The sequence below is a fragment of the Symphalangus syndactylus genome, chromosome 1, assembly GCF_028878055.3.
Source record: "Symphalangus syndactylus isolate Jambi chromosome 1, NHGRI_mSymSyn1-v2.1_pri, whole genome shotgun sequence".
NCBI classification, from domain to species: domain Eukaryota; kingdom Metazoa; phylum Chordata; class Mammalia; order Primates; family Hylobatidae; genus Symphalangus; species Symphalangus syndactylus.
In genome coordinates, this window is record NC_072423.2 from 103,436,396 (window position 1) to 103,461,143 (window position 24,748).

Here is a 24,748-nt window from a genome sequence, read left to right on the forward strand (position 1 = left end):
AATCAACAGTTAAATCTGCCCATTATTAACATGTTGGTGTTTATCTTTCCATTCTTTTATAAATAAATATTTCAAAAACATAATAATAATTTATAAAATTTGGAGGGAGTCTTTTAGTCATTTAACATTTTTTATGACTATATGATATTCTAGCCTATGTATGTACCAAATATTGCATTTCTCTATTGCTAGACATTTAGCTATTTTTTCTCATTCAACCTTTTAAAGTTAGAAATTTATTTTAATTGTTCAGGCTTATCCAGAATCTGCAAGAAGAGACTGGGTTCGAGAGTGGCCTGGCCAAGTTGTACTTTGTGTTTCTCAAATGTTCTGGACATCTGAGACACAGGAAGTTATAAGTGGCGGGACGGAGGTAAATAATTGTTTGCTTTTAAGTAACGTCCTTCATTCCAGGTTTTTTTAAATTTAATTTTATTATTTTTAGAAATGAGATCTTGCTATGCTACCCAGGCTGGTCTTGAACTCCTGGCCTCAAGAAATCCTCCCACTTCAACCTCCCAAAGTATTAAGATTAGAGGCATGAGCCACTGTGCCTGGCCCCATCCTATGTTTCTTAGTTAGCTTATCTATTGTTTGCAAAGACAATACGTCTGTCAGTTTCTATATATAATCTTAAAATTATAACTATTCGTTGAGAACTTTTTTTTTTTTTTTTTTGAGACGTAGTTACGCTCTTGTTGCCTAGGCTGGGGTGCAAGGGTGTGATCTCGGCTCACTGCAACCTCCGCCTCCCAGGTTCAAGTAATTCTCCTGCCTCAGCCTTCCGAGGAGCTGGAATTACAGGCATGTGCCACCACACCTGGCTAATTTTGTATTTTTAGTAGAGATGGGGTTTATCCATGTTGGTCAGGCTGGTCTTGAACACCCAACCTCAGGAGATCCACCCACCTTAGCCTCCCAAAGTGCTGGGATTACAGGCATGTGCCGCTGCACCTGGCCTGAGAACTTGTTCTTAATATTTTATTGGGCTTAGACAAAATCACTCACAAAATTCATTTCTCCGTGTGTGTGTGTATATGTGTGTGTGTGTGTGTGTGTGTGTGTTTAGAGACAGGGTCTTGCTCTGTCACCCAGGCTGGAGTGCAATGGCATAGTCATAGCTCAGTATAACCTCAAACTCCTGGGCTCCAGCTATCCTCTTGCCTCAGCCTCTGAATAGCTAGGACCACAGGCACACACCACCACAACCGGCTAATATAGAGACAGGGGTCTCTCTGCTTTGCCAGGCTGGTCTTGAAATCATGTCCCCAAATGATCTTCCCACCTTGGGCCTGGTGCCATGGCTCATGCCTGTAATCCTAGCACTTTGGGAGACCGAGGTAGGTGGATCACTTGAGGTCAGGGGTTCGAGACCAGCCTGGCCAACATGGTGAAACCTCGTCTCTACTAAAAACACAAAAAATTAGCCTGTCACATGCCTGTAGTCCTAGCTACTCAGGAGGCTGAGGCAGGAGAATCGCTTGAACCCAGGAGGCAGAGGTTGTAGTGAGCCAAGATCCCGCCACTGCAGCCTGGGTTACAGAGACTCTGTCTCAAAAAAAAAAAGAAGATCCTCCCATCTTAGCCTCCTAGATGCTGGGATTATAGGCATGAGCCACCGTGCTTGAACTCATTTCTATATTGAGATCAAGAAGTCAGAATTGTTTTATAAAAGATTAAATATATAAAATACATGTTTTAAGTGTGATGTGACATCAATTAGATTGCTTTTTTTTTTATTTTGTAGGGATTAAAGAAGTATTATAAGGAACTTCAGAACCAACTGAATGAGATTGTAGAGCTGGTAAGAGGAAAGTTGTCTAAGCAGACCAGGACCACTCTGGGGGCTTTGGTTACTATTGATGTCCATGCTAGAGATGTGGTCATGGACATGATTGAAATGGGTATGTGACTTTTTCTTTAATTTTAAAGATAAAATGTTGATAGCATCTGGAAACAAAGACTTGTACTATATGTATTTTTCTCTCAACAGAATTTTTTTAACACAATCTTTTTTATAAGTTGGCAAACATAAATTATTTTTAATATTTGCGGTTATAAAAGATAAAATACTTCTTTTTAAAATTATTTCCATTTAAGGATCACGTGTCTTATTTTACTTTATTTTTTCTTTTTTTTTTTTTTTTTTATTATACTTTAGGGTTTTAGGGTACATGTGCACAATGTGCAGGTTTGTTACATATGTATCCGTGTGCCATGTTGATTTCCTGCACCCATTAACTCGTCATTTAGCATTAGGTGTATCTCCTAATGCTGTCCCTCCCCCCTCCCCCCACCCCACAACAGTCCCCGGAGTGTGATGTTCCCCTTCCTGTGTCCATGAGTTCTCATTGTTCAATTCCCACCTATGAGTGAGAACATGCGGTGTTTGGTTTTTTGTCCTTGCGATAGTTTACTGAGAATGATGTTTTCCAGTTTCATCCATGTCCCTACAAAGGACATGAACTCATCATTTTTTATGGCTGCATAGTATTCCATGGTGTATATGTGCCACATTTTCTTAATCCAGTCTATCGTTGTTGGACATTTGGGTTGGTTCCAACTCTTTGCTATAATCAATAGCTTACCAACCAAAAAGAGTCCAGGACCTGATGGATTCACAGCTGAATTCTACCAGAGGTACAAGGAGGAACTGGTACCATTCCTTCTGAAACTATTCCAATTGATAGAAAAAGAGGGAATCCTCCCTAACACATTTTACAAAGCCAGCATCGTCCTGATACCAAAACCTGGCAGAGACATAACCAAAAAAGAGAATTTCAGACCAATATCCTTGATGAACATTGATGCAAAAATCCTCAATAAAATACTGGCAAACCGAATCCAGCAGCACATCAAAAAGCTTATCCACCATGATCAAGTGGGCTTCATCCCTGGGATGCAAGGCTGGTTCAACATACGCAAATCAATAAATGTAATCCAGCATATAAACAGAACCAAAGACAAAAACCACATGATTATCTCAATAGATGCAGAAAAGGCCTTTGACAAAATTCAACAACCCTGCATGCTAAAAACTCTCAATAAATTAGGTATTGATGGGTCGTATCTCAAAATAATAACAGCTATCTACAACAAACCCACAGCCAATATCATACTGAATGGGCAAAAACTGGAAGCATTCCCTCTGAAAACTGGCACAAGACAGGGATGCCCTCTCTCACCGCTCCTATTCAACATAGTGCTGGAAGTTCTGGCCAGAGCAATCAGGCAGGAGAAGGAAATAAAGGGTATTCAATTAGGAAAAGAGGAAGTCAAATTGTCCCTGTTTGCAGATGACATGATTGTATATCTAGAAAACCCCATTGTCTCAGCCCAAAATCTCCTTAAGCTGATTAGCAACTTCAGCAAAGTCTCAGGATACAAAATTAATGTACAAAAATCACAAGCATTCTTGTACACCAATAACAGACAAACAGAGAGCCAAATCATGAGTGAACTCCCATTCACAATTGCTTCAAAGAGAATAAAATACCTAGGAATCCAACTTACAAGGGATGTGAAGGACCTCTTCAAGGAGAACTACAAACCACTGCTCAATGAAATAAAAGAGGATACAAACAAATGGAAGAACATTCCATGCTCATGGGTTGGAAGAATCAATATCGTGAAAATGGCCATACTGCCCAAGGTAATTTATAGATTCAATGCCATCCCCATCAAGCTACCAATGACTTTCTTCACAGAATTGGAAAAAACTACTTTAAAGTTCATATGGAACCAAAAAAGAGCCCGCATCGCCAAGTCAATCCTAAGCCAAAAGAACAAAGCTGGAGGCATCACGCTACCTGACTTTAAACTATACTACAAGGCTACAGTAACCAAAACAGCATGGTACTGGTACCACAACAGAGACATAGATCAATGGAACAGAACAGAGCCCTCAGAAATGATGCCACATAGCTACAACTATCTGATCTTTGACAAACCTGACAAAAACAAGAAATGGGGAAAGGATTCCCTATTTAATAAATGGTGCTGGGAAAACTGGCTAGCCACATGTAGAAAGCTGCAACTGGATCCCTTCCTTACACCTTATACAAAAATTAATTCAAGATGGATTAAAGACTTATATGTTAGACCTAAAACCATTAAAATCCTACAAGAAAACCTAGGCAATACCATTCAGGACATAGGCGTGGGCAAGGACTTCATGTTTACTTTATTTTTTCTAGGTGTCTCACATGATACAGATTTCCAGTGGCTTGCTCAGCTCCGATATTATTGGGAAAATGAGAATGCCCGAGTTCGTATCATTAATTGTAATGTAAAATATGCTTATGAATATCTTGGTAACTCACCTCGACTTGTCATTACGCCTCTAACTGACAGGTGTTACAGAACGCTGGTATGCATTTAAATTATCTTAATTCACACATTAACAATTACTTTTTGCTGTAGCGTCATCTTTTCTCACTTGTCTCACCTGCAGTAGTTGAATACAATTATCCCTTTCTAATCCCAAATTCTCTTTATGCAAAATTATAATAGTGAATATTTACTTCTGGGTGCTTCTGTAGCATACAAGAGTGTTTGAACTTTATCATATGAAAGTTGTGAGTCACTCCGATTGAGGGTAATTAGAAAGAGGAAAGTATTGACAATATAATGACAAAACTGGAGCTTTGGAAAATGGTATCAGTTTTTGCAGTGGAGTCTTGGGAGAGATGACAGGAAGATGAGAAAAGTACATTTGGGCCTTAGGACACCAAATTAGTGCTGTTAAATAGGATGGAGAGATGAAATGTATGGGGGTGGTGCTGAGACCTGAGATCCAGAGCTGAAGCTATGGAGGACAGAGCTGTAACTATAAAAACCCTGGGAATGTGGTTGCCGGATAAAATACAGGATTCCCAGGTAAATTTGAATTTCAGACAAGCAACAAATAATTTTTTAACATAAGTAAATATGTCCCAAATATTGCATGGGACATACTTACACTAATAAATTATCCATTGTTTATCTGAATGGTAGCAGTGGAAATTACCCAAGTCACATGGCACCAAAATATGTTACCAGTGGAGCATATCTGTATCGGTACGAGACTGCAGCAACCTCAATTCTTACCTCCTCAGAAGAAAGAGTTCGACTGAGGGGCATAAGCCAGAAAGAGACTGAGGCAAGGTTTAGAGCAGGAGCAAAAGTTCATTAAGAAGCGTTAGAGCAGGAACGAAAGGGAGTAAAGTACACTTCAAGGAGGCCCAGGTGAGTGACTTGAGAGATCAAGTACGCAGCTTGACCTTTTGACTTTTATACATTGGCATACTTCCTGGGTCTTGCATTACTTCTCCCCACTCACCCAACTCCTGAGATCTTATGGGGAAAACTGCTGATCATCAGTTTCAGGTGTTTTCTATTTGTTGGGAGCTGGCCCATCCCTGGCACCAGCTGTGACCAATTATTACTTTAGAGAGATAGTTAACAACCCCTGACCATCACCTGATGGTCACTGGACACTCCTGGTGTGTGTGGGATGGGGAGCGCTCTCCGGCTCTGCTCGTACCTCACTAGCTACCCACTGTAACAGAATTTTTTGTTTGTTTGGTTTTGTTCTGAGACAGAATCTCGCTCTGCCACCCAGGCTGGAATGCAGTGGTGCCATCATGGCTCATTGCAACCTCTGCCTCCTGGGCTCAAGGAGATCCTCCTACCTCAGCCTCCTAAGTAGCTGGGACTACAGGCGGATGCCACCACACCCGGCCAATTTTTGTGTTTTTTTTTTAGTAGAGATGGGGTTTCAGCCATGTTGCTTGCCCAAGCTGGTCTTGAACTCCTGGGCTCAAGCCATCTGCCTGCCTCAGCCTTCCAAAGTGCTGGGATTGCAGACATGAGCCACTGGGCCTGGCCGTTATCTGAAATAAAATTTAACTGGGCATTCTGTATTTTTATTTGGTAAATCTGGCAACCCTATCTACGGGAATTGAGAAGGAGCATCAAGAAGTACCACTCTACCTGTGCTGAGTAAGTGAAATTAAAGTGTCTTCGAATGAGTTATGTTAAAGCAGAAATGAAGTGGCAATTCTTGTGCAAAGGATTTATTAGGTAATGTTCTTAGTAAAAACCTGTAGGGAAATAAGGACAGCAGGATGGGACCGTAAAAAGCTAAGCAAAGATGTGGTTTCAACAGATGTACAATTGTAGCCTGATCTCACAGGGCGCTCTGAAGCATGAATGGCATGAGTCATTCCACTTCAAAGCAGCAGGGTCTGACTTTTGTACCCGTTTAATGTCATTGACGAAGGGTCACCCCTGGGGCAGGGATATGAGTAAGCTTTCAGGCATTTTCTTGCTGATAAGGAGAAAAGAGCAGCTGTGAACTATTTGCAACTCACACAGCAAATGGGGGATGAATGCAATGGCTGGGTAAAGGGGCTCTGGGTAGGGCAACAATGGGTCTAGGAGAAGAGATTTCACCAAACCCTTTATTTTCTCGAGTAGCTGCCTGCGGGCAGGACCTATGTCTGTCTTGTTCTCTATTCTAGTGCTGAACAAGGACACAGTTATCCCTAAATATTTTTTGAGCAGATGAATTTCAAGATAGGATGTCATATCTATTACCTCTGTGAAGTCAGAAGCTGTGATATGCTTGTAAGGTGGAGGCTAACAACTTTGAGTTGTAAAAATCAGAATCATATTCAACACTTTTTGAGATGGAGTTTCGCTCTTATTGTCCAGGCTGGAGTGCAATGGCGCAATCTTGGCTTACCACAACCTCCACCTCCCCGCTTCAAGCGATTCTCCTGCCTCAGCCTCCCAAGTAGCTAGGATTACAGGCATGTGCCACCACACCCAGCTAATTTTGTATTTTTAGTAGAGACAGGGTTTCTCCATGTTATTCAGGCTGGTCTCAAACTCCCTACCTCAGGTGATCTGCCCACCTTGGCTTCCCAAAGTGCTGGGATTACAGGCATGAGCCACCTCACTGGGTCACCTTTTTTTTTTTTTTTTAATTGAGACAGTCTCACTCTGTCACCCAGGCTGGAGTGCAGTGGTGCGATCTTGGCTCACTGCAAACTCCACCTCCTAGGTTCAAGTGATTCTCCTGCCTCAGCCTCCCAAGTAGCTGGGATTACAGGCATGTGCCACCGTACCTGGCTGATTTTTGTATTTTTAGTAGAGACAGGGTTTCACCATGTTGGCCAGGCTGGTCTTGAACTCCTGACCTCAAGTGATCCACCTGCCTATGCCTCCCAAAGTGTTGGGATTATAGGCCTGAGCCACTGTGCCCACCTGGGATCATATTAAACACTTGAATACAACACTAGACACTGAGAAAAAGTCTCCTAGTATATTTATTATTCATAATAAAGGGAACATGTTTGTGAACATTTTCTTAAAATTGAAGAACCTGAGGTTTTCAGCAATCAAGTTAATGGGCATTAACAATATGGCATCCATAATAAATTTAAAATAGGTTGGCCAGGTGTGGTAGCTCACGCCTATAATCCCAGGACTTTGGGAGACTAAGGCAGGAGGATTGCTTGAGCTCAGGAGTTTGAGACCAGCTTGGGCAACATAGTGAGACCTCTTCTGTACTAAAAATACAAAAAACAAACTGAGTGTGGTGGCATACACCTGTAGTCCTAGCTACTCGGGAGGCTGAGGTGGGAGGGTTGCTTGAGCCCAGGAGGCAGAGGTGCACCTAGTCAAGATCTCACCACTGCACTCCAGCCTGGGCAATAGAGCGAGACCCTGTCTCAAAAAACAAAATAAAATGGATGAAATATCACTGATACTGTATTTTTACACTAGCTGTCTCTCTTGGATTTTTAAAATAAAGTAAAAATATTTATCATTTTGTGGTTTACTTATTTTTAAAAATAGACCTTTTTTTGAGCAGTTTTAGGGTCATAGCAAAATTAAGAGCAAACTACAGAGTTCTCTTATTCCCCCTGTCCCCATTATATGCACAGCCTTGGTCACTTAGCCCTACTTTTTCTAAAAGAAATTAAACTTGAAACTCCCATGAAACAGACTCCATAGTTAGAGCAGACTGTAATTTATGTTTCTAAAAGTTTCCAGCCACTATTCCAGTCATTGTGGGGACCCAGGAATAATTCAAATACTGCTGATACTGTCATTAAGCACTTTAAAGACTAATTGATGAGAAAAAAAGAATGTATGTAATTAAGTAGAATACAAGGTAGAAAGTGATACAACCGGTAAGAGAAGCATAGAACAGTTTTATGGGAACATAGAAAATGGAGAACATACCAAGAGTAAAAGGCAATAGCCAGGCAAATCATAGACAAAATTATATAATAGGTCATCTATTTCTTTTCCTAATGATGGGTGCCATTTATAGCTCTCACTTTCTGGTGTTTTACCCCCTTTGCAGCGAGCCATCCAGAACGTGTCATTATTGTCCTCCACAACCACTTCTAATTAAAACCTTCCTGAACTAATTTTACCTCCACAAGGCTAGATTTTCTTTGTTTTTAAAGGCAAATGGGATACCTATGAAAGTGTCAGAAGACAAGGAAGTTTTCATACATTTTCACTTTTTTGAACATTTTAAAATGCTTTCTCTTTGTGCAGCTAGAAAAATTTGTGCTAAAAATTAACTGAACAATGTAATTATATAATGGCTTCTCTGAAGCTACAGAACAGACTCAATCCATTTGGTAAACAAGTGTCTGTTGTTTTTTTTAAATTTAAGCATGGATTTCTTTTCACATGTATTTTTCATTTCAGATAGGTGCTTTCTATTTAAACCTTGGAGGTGCTCCAGAGGGGCCAGCAGGCACAGGAAAAACTGAAACCACCAAGGACTTGGCTAAAGCTCTTGCTGTACAGTGTGTGGTGTTCAACTGTTCTGATGGGCTAGATTATCTAGCAATGGGAAAGGTAGTTAAATTGCTGAATCAATAATATTAAATGTTACAAACTTAGAGCTAGGTCTAATTGGATAAATGGAAGCAAACTCATGTTTAAACATATGAATGTGGTTTGAATATTACTTGGACTTTCATTTTAGGAGTAAAGACATTGTTTTTATCCTTGGAACTTTTGCTAAATTTAACTTTCAATTCTGACTTAAAATGTGAAATATTTGTTTTAAGAGATGATATCCTTTCCCGAGAAAAAAAATCACTTTCCTTTTTGCTTTGTCCTTAGTTTTTTAAAGGATTGGCTTCTTCTGGTGCTTGGGCTTGCTTTGATGAATTCAATCGAATTGAGTTGGAAGTGTTGTCAGTGGTAGCTCAACAGATCCTTTGCATTCAGAGAGCTATTCAGCAGAAGTTGGATGTGTTTGTTTTTGAAGGGACAGAACTTAAGCTCAATCCAAATTGTTTTGTAGCTATTACCATGAATCCCGGCTATGCAGGACGCTCTGAATTGCCAGACAATCTTAAGGTAATATTATTTATTTATTTATTTATTTATTTATATTTTTGAGACAGAGTCTCGCTCTATTGCCTAGGCTGGAGTGCAGTGGCACGATCTCGGCTCACTGCAACCTCCACCTCCCGGGTTCAAGCAACTCTCTTGCCTCAGCCTCCCGAGTAGCTGGGACTAGAGGCATGTGCCACTACGCCTGGCTAATTTTTTGTATTTTTAGTAGAGACGGGGTTTCACCGTGTTAGCCAGAATGGTCTCGATCTCCTGACCTCATGATTCGCCCGCCTCAGCCTCCCAAATTGCTGGGATTACAGGCGTGAGCCACTGTACCCAGCCAGTATTTTTTAAGAGTGTAAGTTTGTGAATTAAAAAAACCCAGCATAATCCATTCAAAATGATTTTTTTCCATAAAATTGTAATTTCCCTCCCAAAACTTTTTTAGACATCGAAAAAAATACTAACTGCATAAAAATATTAAAAGTACTACTGAAAAAATTAGAATTTAGAAAAAGGTGCTGCATTTGGAGAATAAACTTGACAACACCACACTTTTGAATGCTTATGCTCAGCTTAAAAACAGCTTCATTTATGTACTAATATATTTCATTTATTTTATACTTCAGGTTCTTTTTAGAACAGTGGCTATGATGGTTCCAAACTATGCCCTTATAGCAGAAATCTCCCTCTACTCTTATGGATTTTTGAATGCAAAACCTCTGTCTGTGAAAATAGTAATGACCTATAGGCTTTGCTCAGAGCAGCTCTCATCGCAATTTCATTATGACTACGGAATGAGAGCAGTAAAAGCCGTTTTAGTGGCTGCTGGCAATCTAAAACTAAAATACCCAAATGAAAATGAAGATATACTTGTAAGTATTAAATATACACATTGGGAAAGTTTCAGTAGAAAGATAATTTTCTTTAGTGAGGTTAATCAGGAACTACAAATAGGCACTTGAGAGGGTTGTGCTTTGTCTTTTCATAAGAGGTTGAAATGATAGTTTTTTGGGTTATGTTGTTATACTTCATATGAATATAAAGACTTTTTAGTTTGATAAGCATAGTATTGGCTTTTTATTATAGGGATTCCGTAGAGCAATGTAAAATAAACTTTGACTTTTAGCCAGGGGAGTGGGGTGGGGCAGGGCGGGGCGGGGAGGGAGAAGTGGGGTTGCAACTGCTGGCAACTAACTTACATTGTACTTTTTGGGTAATTTTAGCTTCTTCGGTCAATTAAAGATGTAAATGAACCAAAGTTTTTATCACATGATATACCTTTATTTAATGGAATAACTAGTGACTTATTTCCTGGCATTAAACTTCCTGAAGCTGACTATCACGTAAGTAAACCCATGAGAATGACTTATTTGGCATAATAAATTCATCTGATGACTCAGTTGTTTACCAAGATTTATTAATGAGTGAAATTGTTCTGTTTGGAGGAAAATCCCCTATTTTGACCACTTTAGTTAATAACAATCAGTAAATTTGAGTACCTTCTATTATATGATACCAGGGTTAACCTGTCAAGATTCAGGTTAAACAGGCCAGGCACGGTGGTTCACACCTGTAATCCCAGGACTTTGGGAGGGTGAGACGGGTGGATCACCTGAGGTCAGGAGTTTGAGACCAACCTGGCCAATATGGCGAAAACCTGTCTCCACTAAAAATACAAAAAATTAGCCAGGCATGGTGGTGTCCCACCACTGTACTCCAGCCTGGTAGACAGAGCGAGACTCAGTCTCCAAAAAAAAAAAAAAAGTTCTTTGTAAGAGAATAAGTATTATTATTATTTTATTTTATTATAATTATTATTGTTTTTGGAGACAGAGTTTTGCTCTTGTTGCCCAGGTTGGAGTGCAATGGCGCGATCGCGGCTCATTGCAAGCTCTGCCTCCTGGGTTCAAACAATTCTCCTGCCTCAGCCTCCCAAGTAGCTGGGATTACAGGCAAGCGCCACCACACCCAGCTAATTTTGTATTTTTAGTAGAGATAGGGTTTCTCCATGTTGGGCAGGCTGGTCTTGAACTCCCAGCCTCAGGTGATCTGCCAGGCTTGGCCTCCCAAAGTGCTGGGATCACAGGTGTGAGCCACCGTGCCTGGCCGAGAAAAAATACTTTATTTTCTATCTTGTGATTTATAATAGCATGCATACTGTAATAGTGTATTACACTAATGTGTAATATATAGTATTGCATACTAAATACTATTGTGTATTTTATTAGATAGAAATGAAAGTAGTAAACATCCTATAGGTAACATAATAAGGCTTTGTTTGTCAAATTTAGGTAATACACTCACTTTTTTTTTTTTTTTTTAAAGGAAATGGTCCTTAACACAAACACACAGTAACTATGGGTAGTGATGAATATGTTAATTAGATTGTGGTAATCATTATATAATGTATATGTTTATCAAATCATCATGTTGCACCTTGAATATATAAAATTTTTTGTCAATTAAAAATTTAAAATAACAAAAATAAGACACAAACCACTCGCGTTTCCAACTTCATGTAAATTATACATATTATAATGAAGCTTAAATATATATACTTATCTGCTGCTTATAGCTGTTATAGAAAACCAGAATACAATTTAAAATTAATTACAGGCCAGGTGTGGTGGCTCACACCTATAATCCCAGCACTTTGGGAGGCCGAGACAGGTGGATCACCTGGGGTCAGGAGTTTGAGACCAGCCTGGCCAACATGGTGAAACCCTGTCTCTACTAAAAATACAAAAATTAGCAGGGCATGGTGGTGCACACCTGTAGTCCCAGCTTCTTGGAAGGATGAGACAGGAGAATTGCTTGAACCCAGGAGGAGGAGGTTGCAGTGAGCTGAGATTGCGCCATTGCATTCCAGCCTGGGCGACAGAGCAAGACTCTGTCTTAAAATAAAAATAATAAATAACGTTACAAACAAAACAATCTCAAATTCAATTTAATACAATTAATGAAATAGGTGATATATGGCTGAAACTAACTTGTTACTTTATGGGAATTTCTATTGTGAAATGTACAGTGAAGATTCTCTTGAGTCCAGTGTTCATAAACCACCTTTTGCCAAGTGATGATTCAATTCTTCCATGTCTTCTCTTTACTATTATGACTGCAGAATCTTTTTGTTTGAGCTGTCAAATCATTAAGAGATCACTTAATTTAAAGGCATCTTTATTTTTTTGTCTGTTTTTTAAATTCTTATGCTCAAATACTAATATGCATTTTATGGCAGGTTAAGGTGACTATCAAGATGATCCAGGATATGCTAATATGATTTTTAAACACCAAAATGAAAACACAAACTTTTAATATTTTCTTGAAGAACTCTTATGTACCCTTATGAATACAGCAATAAATCTGTAGATTCCAGTTGGAAAAATAGTGCTAAATTGCCATCTTGCTTTTTAATGTGTTTTGTATTTGTTTTACTGACTTCTTTGGGATTTCAAAAAATGTTTATCACTCCATTTTATCTTCTCCATTGGCTTTATAGTGTTACCTTAGTGATCACTCCATAGGTTGCAGTATATATCCTTGGCTTATTACAACTTTACAGTTAGTATTTTACCAGTTGACAAAAAATATAAGCACCTTAAATGGTATAGTTTGATTATCCACTCACTCCTGCCCATTGTGCTATTGTTGTCATATATTTTACTTCTATATATTTTGTAAACACCACAATACATTGTTATTATTTCCTGCTTTAAGTATTAGTATTTGAAAAAAAAAAAGCCTTTTACACTACTCTTTCTAGTGCTTTTATTCTTTCCAGCAGATATATGTTTTCATTTGGGATCTTTTATTTTTAACCTAAAAAACTTCCTTTAATATTTGTGTGTATGTGGGTCTTCTGGCAACAAATTCCCTCACCTTTTGTCTGTCTGAAAATGTCTTTATTTAATCTTTATTTCTGAAGAATATTTTCATGGATATAGAATTCTAGATTGGCAAGGCATCTCCTCCCCACCCTGCCCCGCCCCCAGCATTTAAAGATGTTATTCATTGACTCCTGCCTTTCAGTGTTGTGCTTAGAAGTCAGGCATTTTTCTTATTCATGCTCCTCTGGCTGTTTTAATATTTTTTCTTTTTCTTTTTTGGTTTTGAGCAGTTTGACTATGTGCCTAGTTTTGTTTTGTACTTTATTGCCTGGGATTTGCTATGCTGCTTGAATCTGTGTGTTGATGTGTTTTGCCAGAAAATTTTCTTTTCTTTTTTTAAAGACAGGGTCTCACTTTCACCCAGGCTGGAGTGCAGTGGCATGATCATAGCTCACTGCAGTGTCAAGCTCCTGGGCTCAAGCAATTCTCCCGCCTCAGCCTCCCAAGTAGCTGGGACTACAGGCACGTGCCACCACACCCAACTAATTATTTTAATTTTCGTAGAGACAAGGTTTTACTTTGTTGCTCAGGGTGGTATCAAGCTCTGGGCTCAAGCAGCCTCCTAAAGAGCTGTGTACAGGCATGAGCCACTGTACTCAGCCAGAAAATTTTCAGTAATTATCTTTTTATATGTTTTTATGCCCTGATTTTTTCTCCTCTCTCCTTCCGGAACTTCAGTGACATGTATATTAGACCATGCTATATAGTTTCATGTGTCTCTCATGGCTCTTTTTTTTTTCTTTTGTTTTTCATTACTCTCTCTCTGTAGTTCGGATACTTTCTAACTGACCTATCTTCAAGGTTAGTGGTTCTTTCTTTGGCTTTGTCCAGTTTGCTGATAAGCCCATTCAATGAATTCTTAATTTCACATATTTTGATTTTTTTAGTTCTAGTTGTATCCAATTGGTTTTTAGATATTTCTCTTTTCTGCTAAAGTTCTATATTTCTTCTTCTATTTTTTCTATCTTGTGATCTATTCTTTCAAGTTCTTATCTGTTAATTATGACATCTGGGTCATCTATGAGTTTGTTTACTGTTTTTTCTCTTGGTCATCAGCTATTACTCATGACTTCGTTATTTTTTTGGTTCTGTTATGAAGTGACTATTTAGAGTTAGGGTCTTGCTCTGTTACCCAGGCTGGAGTACAGCAGTGCAGTCATGGCTCACGGCAGCCTCCAACTCCTGGGCTCAAGCAATCCTCCTACATCAGCCTTCTGAGTAGCTGGGACTACAGGCATGTACCACCACACCTGGCTAATTTTTTGTATTTTTAGTAGAAAGGAGGTCGTATTATGTTGCTCAGGCTGGTCTTGAACTCCTGGGCTCAACCCATCCACTCACCTTGGCCTCCCAAAGTGCTGGAATTACAGGCATGAGCCACTACTCCCCGGCCTATTTATTTATTTTTAAAGGAATTTCAACTTTTAGAGTCAAGGGGTACATGTGCAGGTTTGTTTCATGGGCATAATCATGATGCTGAAGTTTGAGGTATTATTAATCCCATCACCCAGGTACTGAGCATAGTACCCAATAGTTAGTTTTTCAGCCCTTGTTCCCTTCCCTCTTTCTTCCCCTTAGTAGTCCCCAGTGTCTGTTGTTGCCATTATTATGTTCATGAGTACCCAGTGTTTGCCTACCACTTATAAGTGAGAACATGCAGTATTTGGTTTCCTGTTCCTGTGTGAATTTGCTTAGAAGAGTGGCCTCCAGCTATATCCATGTTGCTGCAAAGGACATGATTTTGTTCTTTCTTATGGCTGCAAGGTATTCAATGGTATATATGTACATTTGCTTTATTCAATCTACTGTTGATGGGCACCTAGGTTGATTCCATGTCTTTGCTATTGTGAATAGTGCTGTGGTAAACATAATGCATGCATATGTCTCTTTGGTAGAACAATTTATTTTCTTTTGGATATATACCCAGTAATGGGATTCCTGGGTCAAATGGTAGTTCTGTTTTAAGTTTTTTGAGAAATCTCTAAACTGCTTTCCATGGTGGCTGAACTAATTTGCATTCCTACCAACAGCATATGAGCATTCCCTTTTCTCTGCAGCCTTGCCAGCATCTGTTGTTCTTAACTTTTTAGTAATAGCCATTCTGACTTGTATGAGATGGTATCTCATTGTATTTTTGATTTGCATTTCTCTGACGATTAGTGATGTTGAACATTTTTTCATATATTTGTTGGCTGCTTGCATGTCTTTTGAGAAGTGTCTGTTCATATCCTTTGCCCATTTTTAAATGTTTTTTTCCTGTTCAATTGCTTAAGTTCCTTATCAATTCTGGATATTAGACCTTTGCTGGATGCATAATTTGTGAATATTTTCTCCCATTCTGTAGGTTGTTGTTTTTTCTGTTGGCAGTTTATTTTGCCATGCAGAAGGTCTCTAGTTTAAATAGGTCCCACTGGTCAATTTTTGTTTTTGTAGCAATTGCTTTTGAGGACTTAGTCATAAATTCCTTCCCAAGGCCAATATCCAGAATGGTGATTCCTAGGTTTTCTTCTAGGATTCTTACAGTTTGAGATCTTAACTTTTCAGTCCATATTGAGTGAATTTTTGTATGTGGTGAAAGGTAGGGGTTCAATAATTCTTCTATATATGGCTAGCAAGCCATCCTACCACTATGGATTGAATAGGGAGTCTTTTTGCCATTGCTTTTGTCTACTTTGTTGAGGATCAGGTGGCTGTAGGTGTGCAGCTTTATTTCTGGGTTCTTTAATCATTCAATTGGTCTGTGTCGCTATTTTTGTACCAGTACCATACAGTTTTGGTTACTATAATCTTATAGTTTGAAGTTGGGTAATGTGATTCCTCTGGCTTTGTTCTTTTTGCTTAGGATTGCTTTGGCTATTCAGGCTCCTTTTTGGTTCCATCTGAATTTTAGAATAATTTTTTTCTAGTTCTGTGAAAAGTAATCTTGGTAGCTTGATAGGAATAGCATTGAATCCGTAGATTGCATTGGGCAGCATGGCCATTTTAACAATATTGATTCTTCCAATCCATGAGCATGGAATGTTTTTCTTTTTTTTTTTAATTATTATTATTATACTTTAAGTTTTAGGGTACATGTGCACAATGTGCAGGTTTGTTACATATGTATCCATGTGCCATGTTGGTGTGCTGCACCCATTAACTCCTCATTTAGCATTAGGTATATCTCCTAATGCTGTCCCTCCCCCCTCTCCCTACCCCACAACAGTCCCCGGAGTGTGATGTTCCCCTTCCTGTGTCCATGTGTTCTCATTGTTCAATTCCCACCTATGAGTGAGAACATGCGGTGTTTGGTTTTTTGTCCTTGTGATAGTTTACTGAGAATGATGTTTTCCAGTTTCATCTATGTCCCTACAAAGGACATGAACTCATCATTTTTTATGGCTGCATAGTATTCCATGGTGTATATGTGCCACATTTTCTTAATCCAGTCTATCGTTGTTGGACATTTGGGTTGGTTCCAAGTCTTTGCTATTATGAATAGTGCCGCAACAAACATACGTGTGCATGTGTCTTTATAGCAGCATGATTTATAGTCCTTTGGGTATATACCCAGTAATGGGATGGCTGGGTCAAATGGTATTTCTAGTTCTAGATCCCTGAGGAATCGCCACACTGTCTTCCACAATGGTTGAACTAGTTTACAGTCCCACCAACAGTGTAAAAGTGTTCCTATTTCTCCACATCCTCTCCAGCACCTGTTGTTTCCTGACTTTTTAATGATGGCTGTTCTAACTGGCGTGAGATGGTATCTCATTGTGGTTTTGATTTGCATTTCTCTGATGGCCAGTGATGATGAGCATTTTTTCATGTGTTTTTGGCTGCATAAATGTCTTCTTTTGAGAAGTGTCTGTTCATGTCCTTCACCCACTTTTTGATGGGGTTGTTTGTTTTTTTCTTGTAAATTTGTTTGAGTTCATTGTAGATTCTGGATATTAGCCCTTTGTCAGATGAGTAGGTTGCAAAAATTTTCTCCCATTCTGTAGGTTGCCTGTTCACTCTGATGGTAGTTTCTTTTGCTGTGCAGAAGCTCTTCAGTTTAATTAGATCCCATTTGTCAATTTTGGCTTTTGTTGCCATTGCTTTTGGTGCTTTAGACATGAAGTCCTTGCCCATGCCTATGTCCTGAATGATATTGCCTAGGTTTTCTTCTAGGGCTTTTATGGTTTTAGGTCTAACATGTAAGTCTTTAATCCATCTTGAATTAATTTTGGTGTAAAGTGTAAGGAAGGGATCCAGTTGCAGCTTTCTACATATGGCTAGCCAGTTTTCCCAGCACCATTTATTAAATAGGGAATCCTTTCCCCATTGCTTGTTTTTGTCAGGTTTGTCAAAGATCAGATAGTTGTAGATATGTGGCATTATTTCTGAGGGCTCTGTTCTGTTCCATTGATCTATCTCTCTGTTGTGGTACCAGTACCATGCTGTTTTGGTTACTGTAGCCTTGTAGTGTAGTTTGAAGTCAGGTAGCGTGATGCCTCCAGCTTTGTTCTTTTGGCTTAGGATTGACTTGGCGATGCGGGCTCTTTTTTGGTTCCATATGAACTTTAAAGTAGTTTTTTCCAATTCTGTGAAGAAAGTCATTGGTAGCTTGATGGGGATGGCATTGAATCTATAAATTACCTTGGGCAGTATGGCCATTTTCACGATATTGATTCTTCCAACCCATGAGCATGGAATGTTCTTCCATTTGTTTGTATCCTCTTTTATTTCATTGAGCAGTGGTTTGTAGTTCTCCTTGAAGAGGTCCTTCACGTCTCTTGTAAGTTGGATTCCTAGGTATTTTATTCTCTTTGAAGCAATTGTGAATGGGAGTTCACTCATGATTTGGCTCTCTGTTTGTCTGTTATTGGTGTACAAGAATGCTTGTGATTTTTGTACATTGATTTTGTATCCTGAGACTTTGCTTAAGTTGCTTATCAGCTTGAGGAGATTCTGGGCTGAGATGATGGGGTTTTCTAGATACACAATCATGTCATCTGCAAACAGGGACAATTTGACTTCCTCTTTTCCTAATTGAATACCCTTTATTTCCTTCTCCTGCCTGATTGCCCTGGCCAGAACTTCCAACACTATGTTGAATAGGAGTGGTGAGAGAGGGCATCCCTGTCTTGTGCCAGTTTTCAAAGGGAATGCTTCCAGTTTTTGCCCATTCAGTATGATATTGGCTGTTGGTTTGTCATGGATAGCTCTTATTATTTTGAGATCTGTCCCATCAATACCTAATTTATTGAGAGTGTTTTAGCGTGAAGGGTTGTTAAATTTTGTCAAAGGCCTTTTCTGCATCTATTGAGATAATCATGTGGTTTTTGTCTTTGGTTCTGTTTATATGCTGGATGACATTTATTGATTTGCGTATGTTGAACTAGCCTTGCATCCCAGGGATGAAGCCCACTTGATCATGGTGGATAAGCTTTTTGATGTGCTGCTGGATTCGGTTTGCCAGTATTTTATTGAGAATTTTTGCATCAATGTTCATCAAGGATATTGGTCTAAAATTCTCTTTTTTTGTTGTGTCTCTGCCAGGCTTTGGTATCAGGATGATGCTGGCCTCATAAAATGTGTTAGGGAGGATTCCCTTTTTTTCTATTGATTGGAATAGTTTCAGAAGGAATGGTACCAGCTCCTCCTTGTACCTCTGGTAGAATTCGGCTGTGAATCCATCAGGTCCTGGACTCTTTTTGGTTGGTAAGCTATTGATTATTGCCACAATTTCAGAGCCTGTTATTGGTCTATTCAGAGATTCAAATTCTTCCTGGTTTAGTCTTGGGAGGGTGTATATGTCGAGGAATTTATCCATTTCTTCTAGATTTTCTAGTTTATTTGCATAGAGGTGTTTGTAGTATTCTCTGATGGTAGATTGTATCTCTGTGGGATCGGTGGTGATATCCGCTTTATCATTTTTTATTGCGTCTATTTGATTCTTCTCTCTTTCCTTCTTTATTAGTCTTGCTAGCTGTCTATCAATTTTGTTGATCTTTTCAAAAAACCAGCTCTGGATTCATTATTTTTTTGAAGGGTTTTTTGTGTCTCCATTTCCTTCAGTTCTGCTCTGATTTGTGTCATCTATGATTTCTTTCAGCAGTGTTTTGTAGTTCTCCTTGTAGAGATCTTCACCTCTTTGTTTAGATATATTCCTATGGTGTGTGTGTGTATGTGTGTGTATATGTCTATTGTAAATGGAATTTCTTTCCTTTTTTTTTTTTTTTTTTCTGAGACAGAGTCTCACTCTGTTGCCCAGACTGGAGTGCAGTGGCGCAATCTCTGCTTACTACAGCCTCCGGAGTAGCTGGGATTACAGGTGCATGCCACTACTGCCCAGCTAATTTTGTATTTTTAGTAGAGATGGGGTTTCACTATGTTGGCCAGGCTGGTCTTGAACTTCTGACCTCAAATGATCCACCCGCCTCGGCCTCCCAAAGTGCTGAGATTACAAACGTGAGCCACCGCGCCCAGCTGGATTGCATTCTTGATTTTACTTTCAGCTTGAATGTTACTGGTGTGTGGAAATGCTACTGATTTGTGTACATTGGTTTTGTTCCTGAAACTTTACCATAGTCATTTATCAGTTTCAGGAGCCTTTTGGCAGAGTCTTTTAGGTTTTCTGGGTGTAGAATCAAATTGTCAGAGAAGACAGATAGTTTGACTTCTTCTATTTCTGTTTGGATGCCTTTTCTTTCTTTCTCTTGCCTGATTGTTCTGGTTAGGACGTCCAACTTTAAGTTTTGATTATATGTTAAACATTGTGTATAAAATAATTATACAGGCTAAGGTTTTTGTTGTTGTCGTTTTGTTTTGTTTTTGTTTGTTGTTGTTGAGACGAAGTTTCACTCTTGTTGCCCAGGCTGGAGTGCAGTGGTGCGATCTTGGCTCACTGCAAGCTCCACCTCCCGGGTTCAAGCAGTTCTCCTGCCTCAGCCTCCCGAGTAGCTGGGATTACAGGCGCCCACCACCACGCCTGGCCAATTTTTTGTATGTTTAGTAGAGATGGGGTTTTGCCATGTTGGGCAGGCTGGTCTTGAACTCCTGACTTCAGGTGATTCATCCACCTTGGCCTCCCAAAGTGCTGAGCCACCGCACCTGGCCAGGTGATATTATTTTCCTGCAGAAAAATCATGATTTTTTTCCCCTATTTCAGGTAGCTAGGTTGCATTGCTAATCAATTCAGTTGAGAGTTGACCTAAGTCAGAGTTTTGTTGCAGCATTATTGAGCTGTAGTTTATTTCTGGTTTCAAATGTCTTCAGAGTAAGAATTGTCCTGCCATATGATTGGCCCTTCCCTGTAGTAGGATTTTGGGATCTAAGCATTATGAGACTAAAGAAATCTCTCTGTCTGTCTTTCCAGCCGAGCCCTTGGTCTCTTGTATCACTACATGCTGAGCAAAAGCGTGGATGGTGGGGAGAAACAGCTTGGCATTTGGGCTCCTCCAAATTCAAATCTGTCACATAAGCCCACACAACCATTAAAATCTCTATTGGTTTCTTCCTACTTTGGCTAAGTCCTTCTGTCTATGGCAGGCCCAATCCAATATCCACCATGTCCAGACTTAGAAAATGTCCCCAGGGTGAAAATAGCTGTTGCTTTGTTCTTACCTGGGAAAGGCTCATCATCCCTTTCTGAAGCTAAGTTCTTTTATATTTATTTGCATCCAAAGTACTTCTATGTGTTTAAATTTTTTATGATTTTAAAAAACTTATTTATTTCTGGTTACTACAGTGTGCAGGATTGTCTGACAGGTCTTTCTATATCCTAACCAAAAGTGAAATTTTGGGAAACATTATTAAAAGGAGTCATTTTCATGCAACATACGCCCAGTACTATGATGCTATGATCATTCATAACTTATAATAGGGAAGACTAATATATTAAAAATATTTTGAGTCTCTGTTTCTCCTCTTGATTTGAAAAAATAATAAAGTTTTAAGAAATAATAATGAAGATAGTTTTTTTTAACTAGTAAATTTAAAATCTACACTTATAAGACAGGTATGACATTTATAATATTGTGTTGTAGAAATGCATTACTTTTTTTTATTTCAGGAATTTTTGGAATGTGCTCATGAAGCCTGCAATGTACATAATCTTCAGCCTGTTAAATTTTTTCTTGAAAAAATGATTCAAACATATGAAATGATGATTGTTAGACATGGGTAAGATTATATATTGCTATAGTTAGATGTTATTTCTTAATTAAGCTGTTAAAACAACTAAAATCCATGAACCAAAGACTTGGCAAACTGATTAGGTGAGTTGAGAGCAACCCCTGCCCACCCCCTGGCCCCCCAGTGGCTTAAAAGGCAAAGGTGCATTTCTCATACTACATGTCCAACAAGGGTTGGTAAGAAGTGCTCATACAGTGACCTAGTACTAATAAATACCACTATTTGCATAAAAACACACTCTTCCCTTCCCAGGGAGGCACCTAAAAGTTCTAATCAATAAATGAACCAGACTCAAAGTTAAGGATCCCTAGGTGACGATGCATGATAGCCTTTGTATCATATCTGGAAGTTATTCCTCTTGATCCAGAGACCTGCAACCTAGAAAGACAAGTTATCTTTTCTTCACAAACCCAGTGCACAATAGTGGGCTTATCAGAACAGGATTACCAGAGCAAACACTCCCATTCAGAAATTGAAGAATAGAAGACACAGCCAACACTGTTCTGTGACAATTCTGAAATCCAGTTGGTCATGTGAGGGCCCCAGTTCTAGAGATAGATTGATTGTGAAACTAATAGAGTTTAAACTTCAGGACCTCTCACTTGAAGGGCCTCATCTAAGGAGCCATAAGCATTTTGTATATGTGATTTATTATACAAGGTGTCATTAAAGTGGCTATGGACATTTTGTATTTATAGTTATGTAAGTAAAAGTTGTATATATGTTATATAATTAAGTTATGTGTATGTATATATATATATTTATATTTACTTAGAGAGCCATCTTTCTTAAAACCTAGATCTACTTCTGCTTGGTTTTTGCTACCTGGGAGGGGCTTTCCAGTTTAATTCTTCTTCATGGGCCTTAGTTTAACCTTCTGAGAGGTCTTTTCCATTTCCATTTTCTTCTCTGGGCACATATGAAGTGGGCAATAGAGAAAATACTGTTCTTGGGAGAGCTGAGAAATGTTTTCAGCCTGCTTCCTGCCTGTAGAAAGTTGGGATCTCAATGGTCATGATTTTTTCTAAAGGTAGGGTTACAAAAACATTATGTAAATTTTTAAACATATACAAAAATAGAGGGAATAGTATAATCAACCCTTATGCATCCAATACCCAAGGATCATTTTAAAAATTATTTATTATGTATTTTTGAGATGTAGTCTGTTGCTATCGCCCAGGCTGGTCTCAAACTCCAGGGCTCAAGTGATCCTCCCTCCTGAGCTTCCTGAGTAGCTGGGACTACAGGTGCGTACCATCACACCTAGTTCCCAAGGATTATTTAAGTCTTGAACATTCACTTAAGTTTTAGACTAGACTCACAGTATTTTTGGTCAGTAAACTCCCTCAAAAACAATCAGCTTTTTATCTATTTGATTCTAGACAGCTCCATGTTCCTATATCCATAACTACTGTCCTTAATAAGCCATACCTTTTAAAATTTCCTTGAAGTATCCTTGACCTTATCAGGCTTTGTGGAAAGAGCCACAATCTTAGTCTGTTTTTCATGAATCATTTTATCCTCCTGAAATGATTACTGGGAATTATATTCTTTTTTTTTTTTTTTTTTTTGGAGGCAGAGTCTTGGTCTATCACCCAGGCTGGAATGCAGTGGCAAGATCTTGGCTCACTGCAACCTCCACTTCCTGGATTCAAGTGATTCTCGTGCCTCAGCCTCCTGAGTAGCTGGGACTACAGGGACATGCCATCACGCCCAGCTAATTTTGGTATTTTTAGTAAAGACAGGGTTTTGCCATGTTGGCCAAGCTGGTCTTGAACTCCTGACCTCAAGTGATCCGCCTACCTTGGCCTCCCAAAGTGCTGGGATTACAGGCATGAGCCACCCGGCCCATATTAATCCGTCATAGGTTTTAATAATGTGATACAATGACACTACCCTTGATTTGACCCTTGATGCCAAACTGAGTTTTAATAGATTTTTGTTTAAAGGTTTTCTTAATTTTATCTTTCACCAATTGCGAATGAGAATAACTTGATACATTCAATTCTAGAAGTCCCTGAATTGCTGGACTCCCTCTTTCATTCCTGCTTGCAAACTGGCCATGTTTTTTTCTGGGCTCATTTCTTTGTTATGGTTCTTTTTTAAATGAAACCAGTACCTGTCATTATATACTAATAACATTCCGTTTACTATCCTTTTCACCTAAAATTCTCATTTGCTTAGGTAATTAGCTGTCTTCCAGGTAATCTCAAGGAATACATTTGCCAAATGTTTCATCATTCATTGCATGACAATAATTGTCCATATTTTAGCTTCTGATACCAGTTAATTTGTCACTCACAACCTGGCCTTTAAGCCAATGCCACATTAGGTTTTTTTTTTATTATTATTATGGCAAGAATACCCTCCCCCCTTCTAGGTACCAACTTCTGTTACTAAGGATGGACTAGGATATTCTGTAAGAATTGTCAACACCCAAATGTTAGTGATTTAAAAAACAAAGATTTATGTCTCTTTTATATATAGTAGGTTACCAGGACAGCCCTGCTCATTATGACCACTCAGGGCCCAGGCTGTTAGAGTAAGCACCACCTTAACATTGTGGGTCACAGCCATGCTAGAGGGAAAAGGGAGCTCTGTGAGGTCTCTAGCTGGCAATTATCTATCCCCGCTTGGAAGTAATGCCCATCATTTCCATTTATTATTCATTGGTTAGAACTAGTTACCTAGTCTTTCCACAAGAGGGCCAGAAATCCTATATGTGCCAGGAGGGAGGAGATCCAGAAATAGTTTGCAAAGAACACTAATAGTTTGATGGCAAATGAAGACTTTGGGAATATAAATCTTTCCCAGTTCTCTCCTTAGTGGGCTTCAGGTTTAGTTTTTTTAAGAGTACACAGATAATAAGTTTTCATTGTCATTTGGAGATTGTTTATTATATTCCCTTTTGGAGAAAATAATATTAGAGTGAAGAATTTGATTTGTAGTCAATCAGTTCAGAAATTAAATATGTTTTCTTCATGTCTGAGAAAAATTCACGATTTCAAAAATTATAAGTAGTAATTATCACAGGGTAAAGTTTTATGTACTGATATAAATTATTTAACTTTTTAAAGACTCTTATCATATAATTATTTCTTTTCCTTCATAGTTTTATGTTAGTAGGAGAGCCTTTTGCTGCTAAGACAAAAGTTCTGCATGTGCTGGCGGATACACTAACTTTAATGAATGAACATGGCTATGGAGAGGAAGAAAAGGTCATTTATAGAACTGTAAACCCCAAATCTATTACTATGGGCCAACTTTTTGGACAGTTTGACCCAGTGTCTCATGAGGTAACCTAAATATAAGTATTCTCAACCCTCTTATGGCAAGTGCCT

General features: G+C 38.9%; 1 protein-coding gene across 1 annotated transcript in view; it reads left to right on the top strand.

Moving 5' to 3' along the window:
* Positions 1–24,748, top strand: part of DNAH12 (dynein axonemal heavy chain 12) — a 278,772-nt gene that overhangs the window by 119,032 nt on the left and 134,992 nt on the right. Inside the window, exons 24-32 of the mRNA XM_055273198.2 lie at positions 254–373; positions 1,748–1,904; positions 4,197–4,369; positions 8,716–8,868; positions 9,139–9,378; positions 9,987–10,232; positions 10,584–10,703; positions 21,286–21,395; positions 24,520–24,703. Of these exons, the coding sequence (XP_055129173.2) occupies positions 254–373; positions 1,748–1,904; positions 4,197–4,369; positions 8,716–8,868; positions 9,139–9,378; positions 9,987–10,232; positions 10,584–10,703; positions 21,286–21,395; positions 24,520–24,703 (1,503 nt within the window). The remainder of the gene's footprint in view (positions 1–253; positions 374–1,747; positions 1,905–4,196; positions 4,370–8,715; positions 8,869–9,138; positions 9,379–9,986; positions 10,233–10,583; positions 10,704–21,285; positions 21,396–24,519; positions 24,704–24,748) is intronic.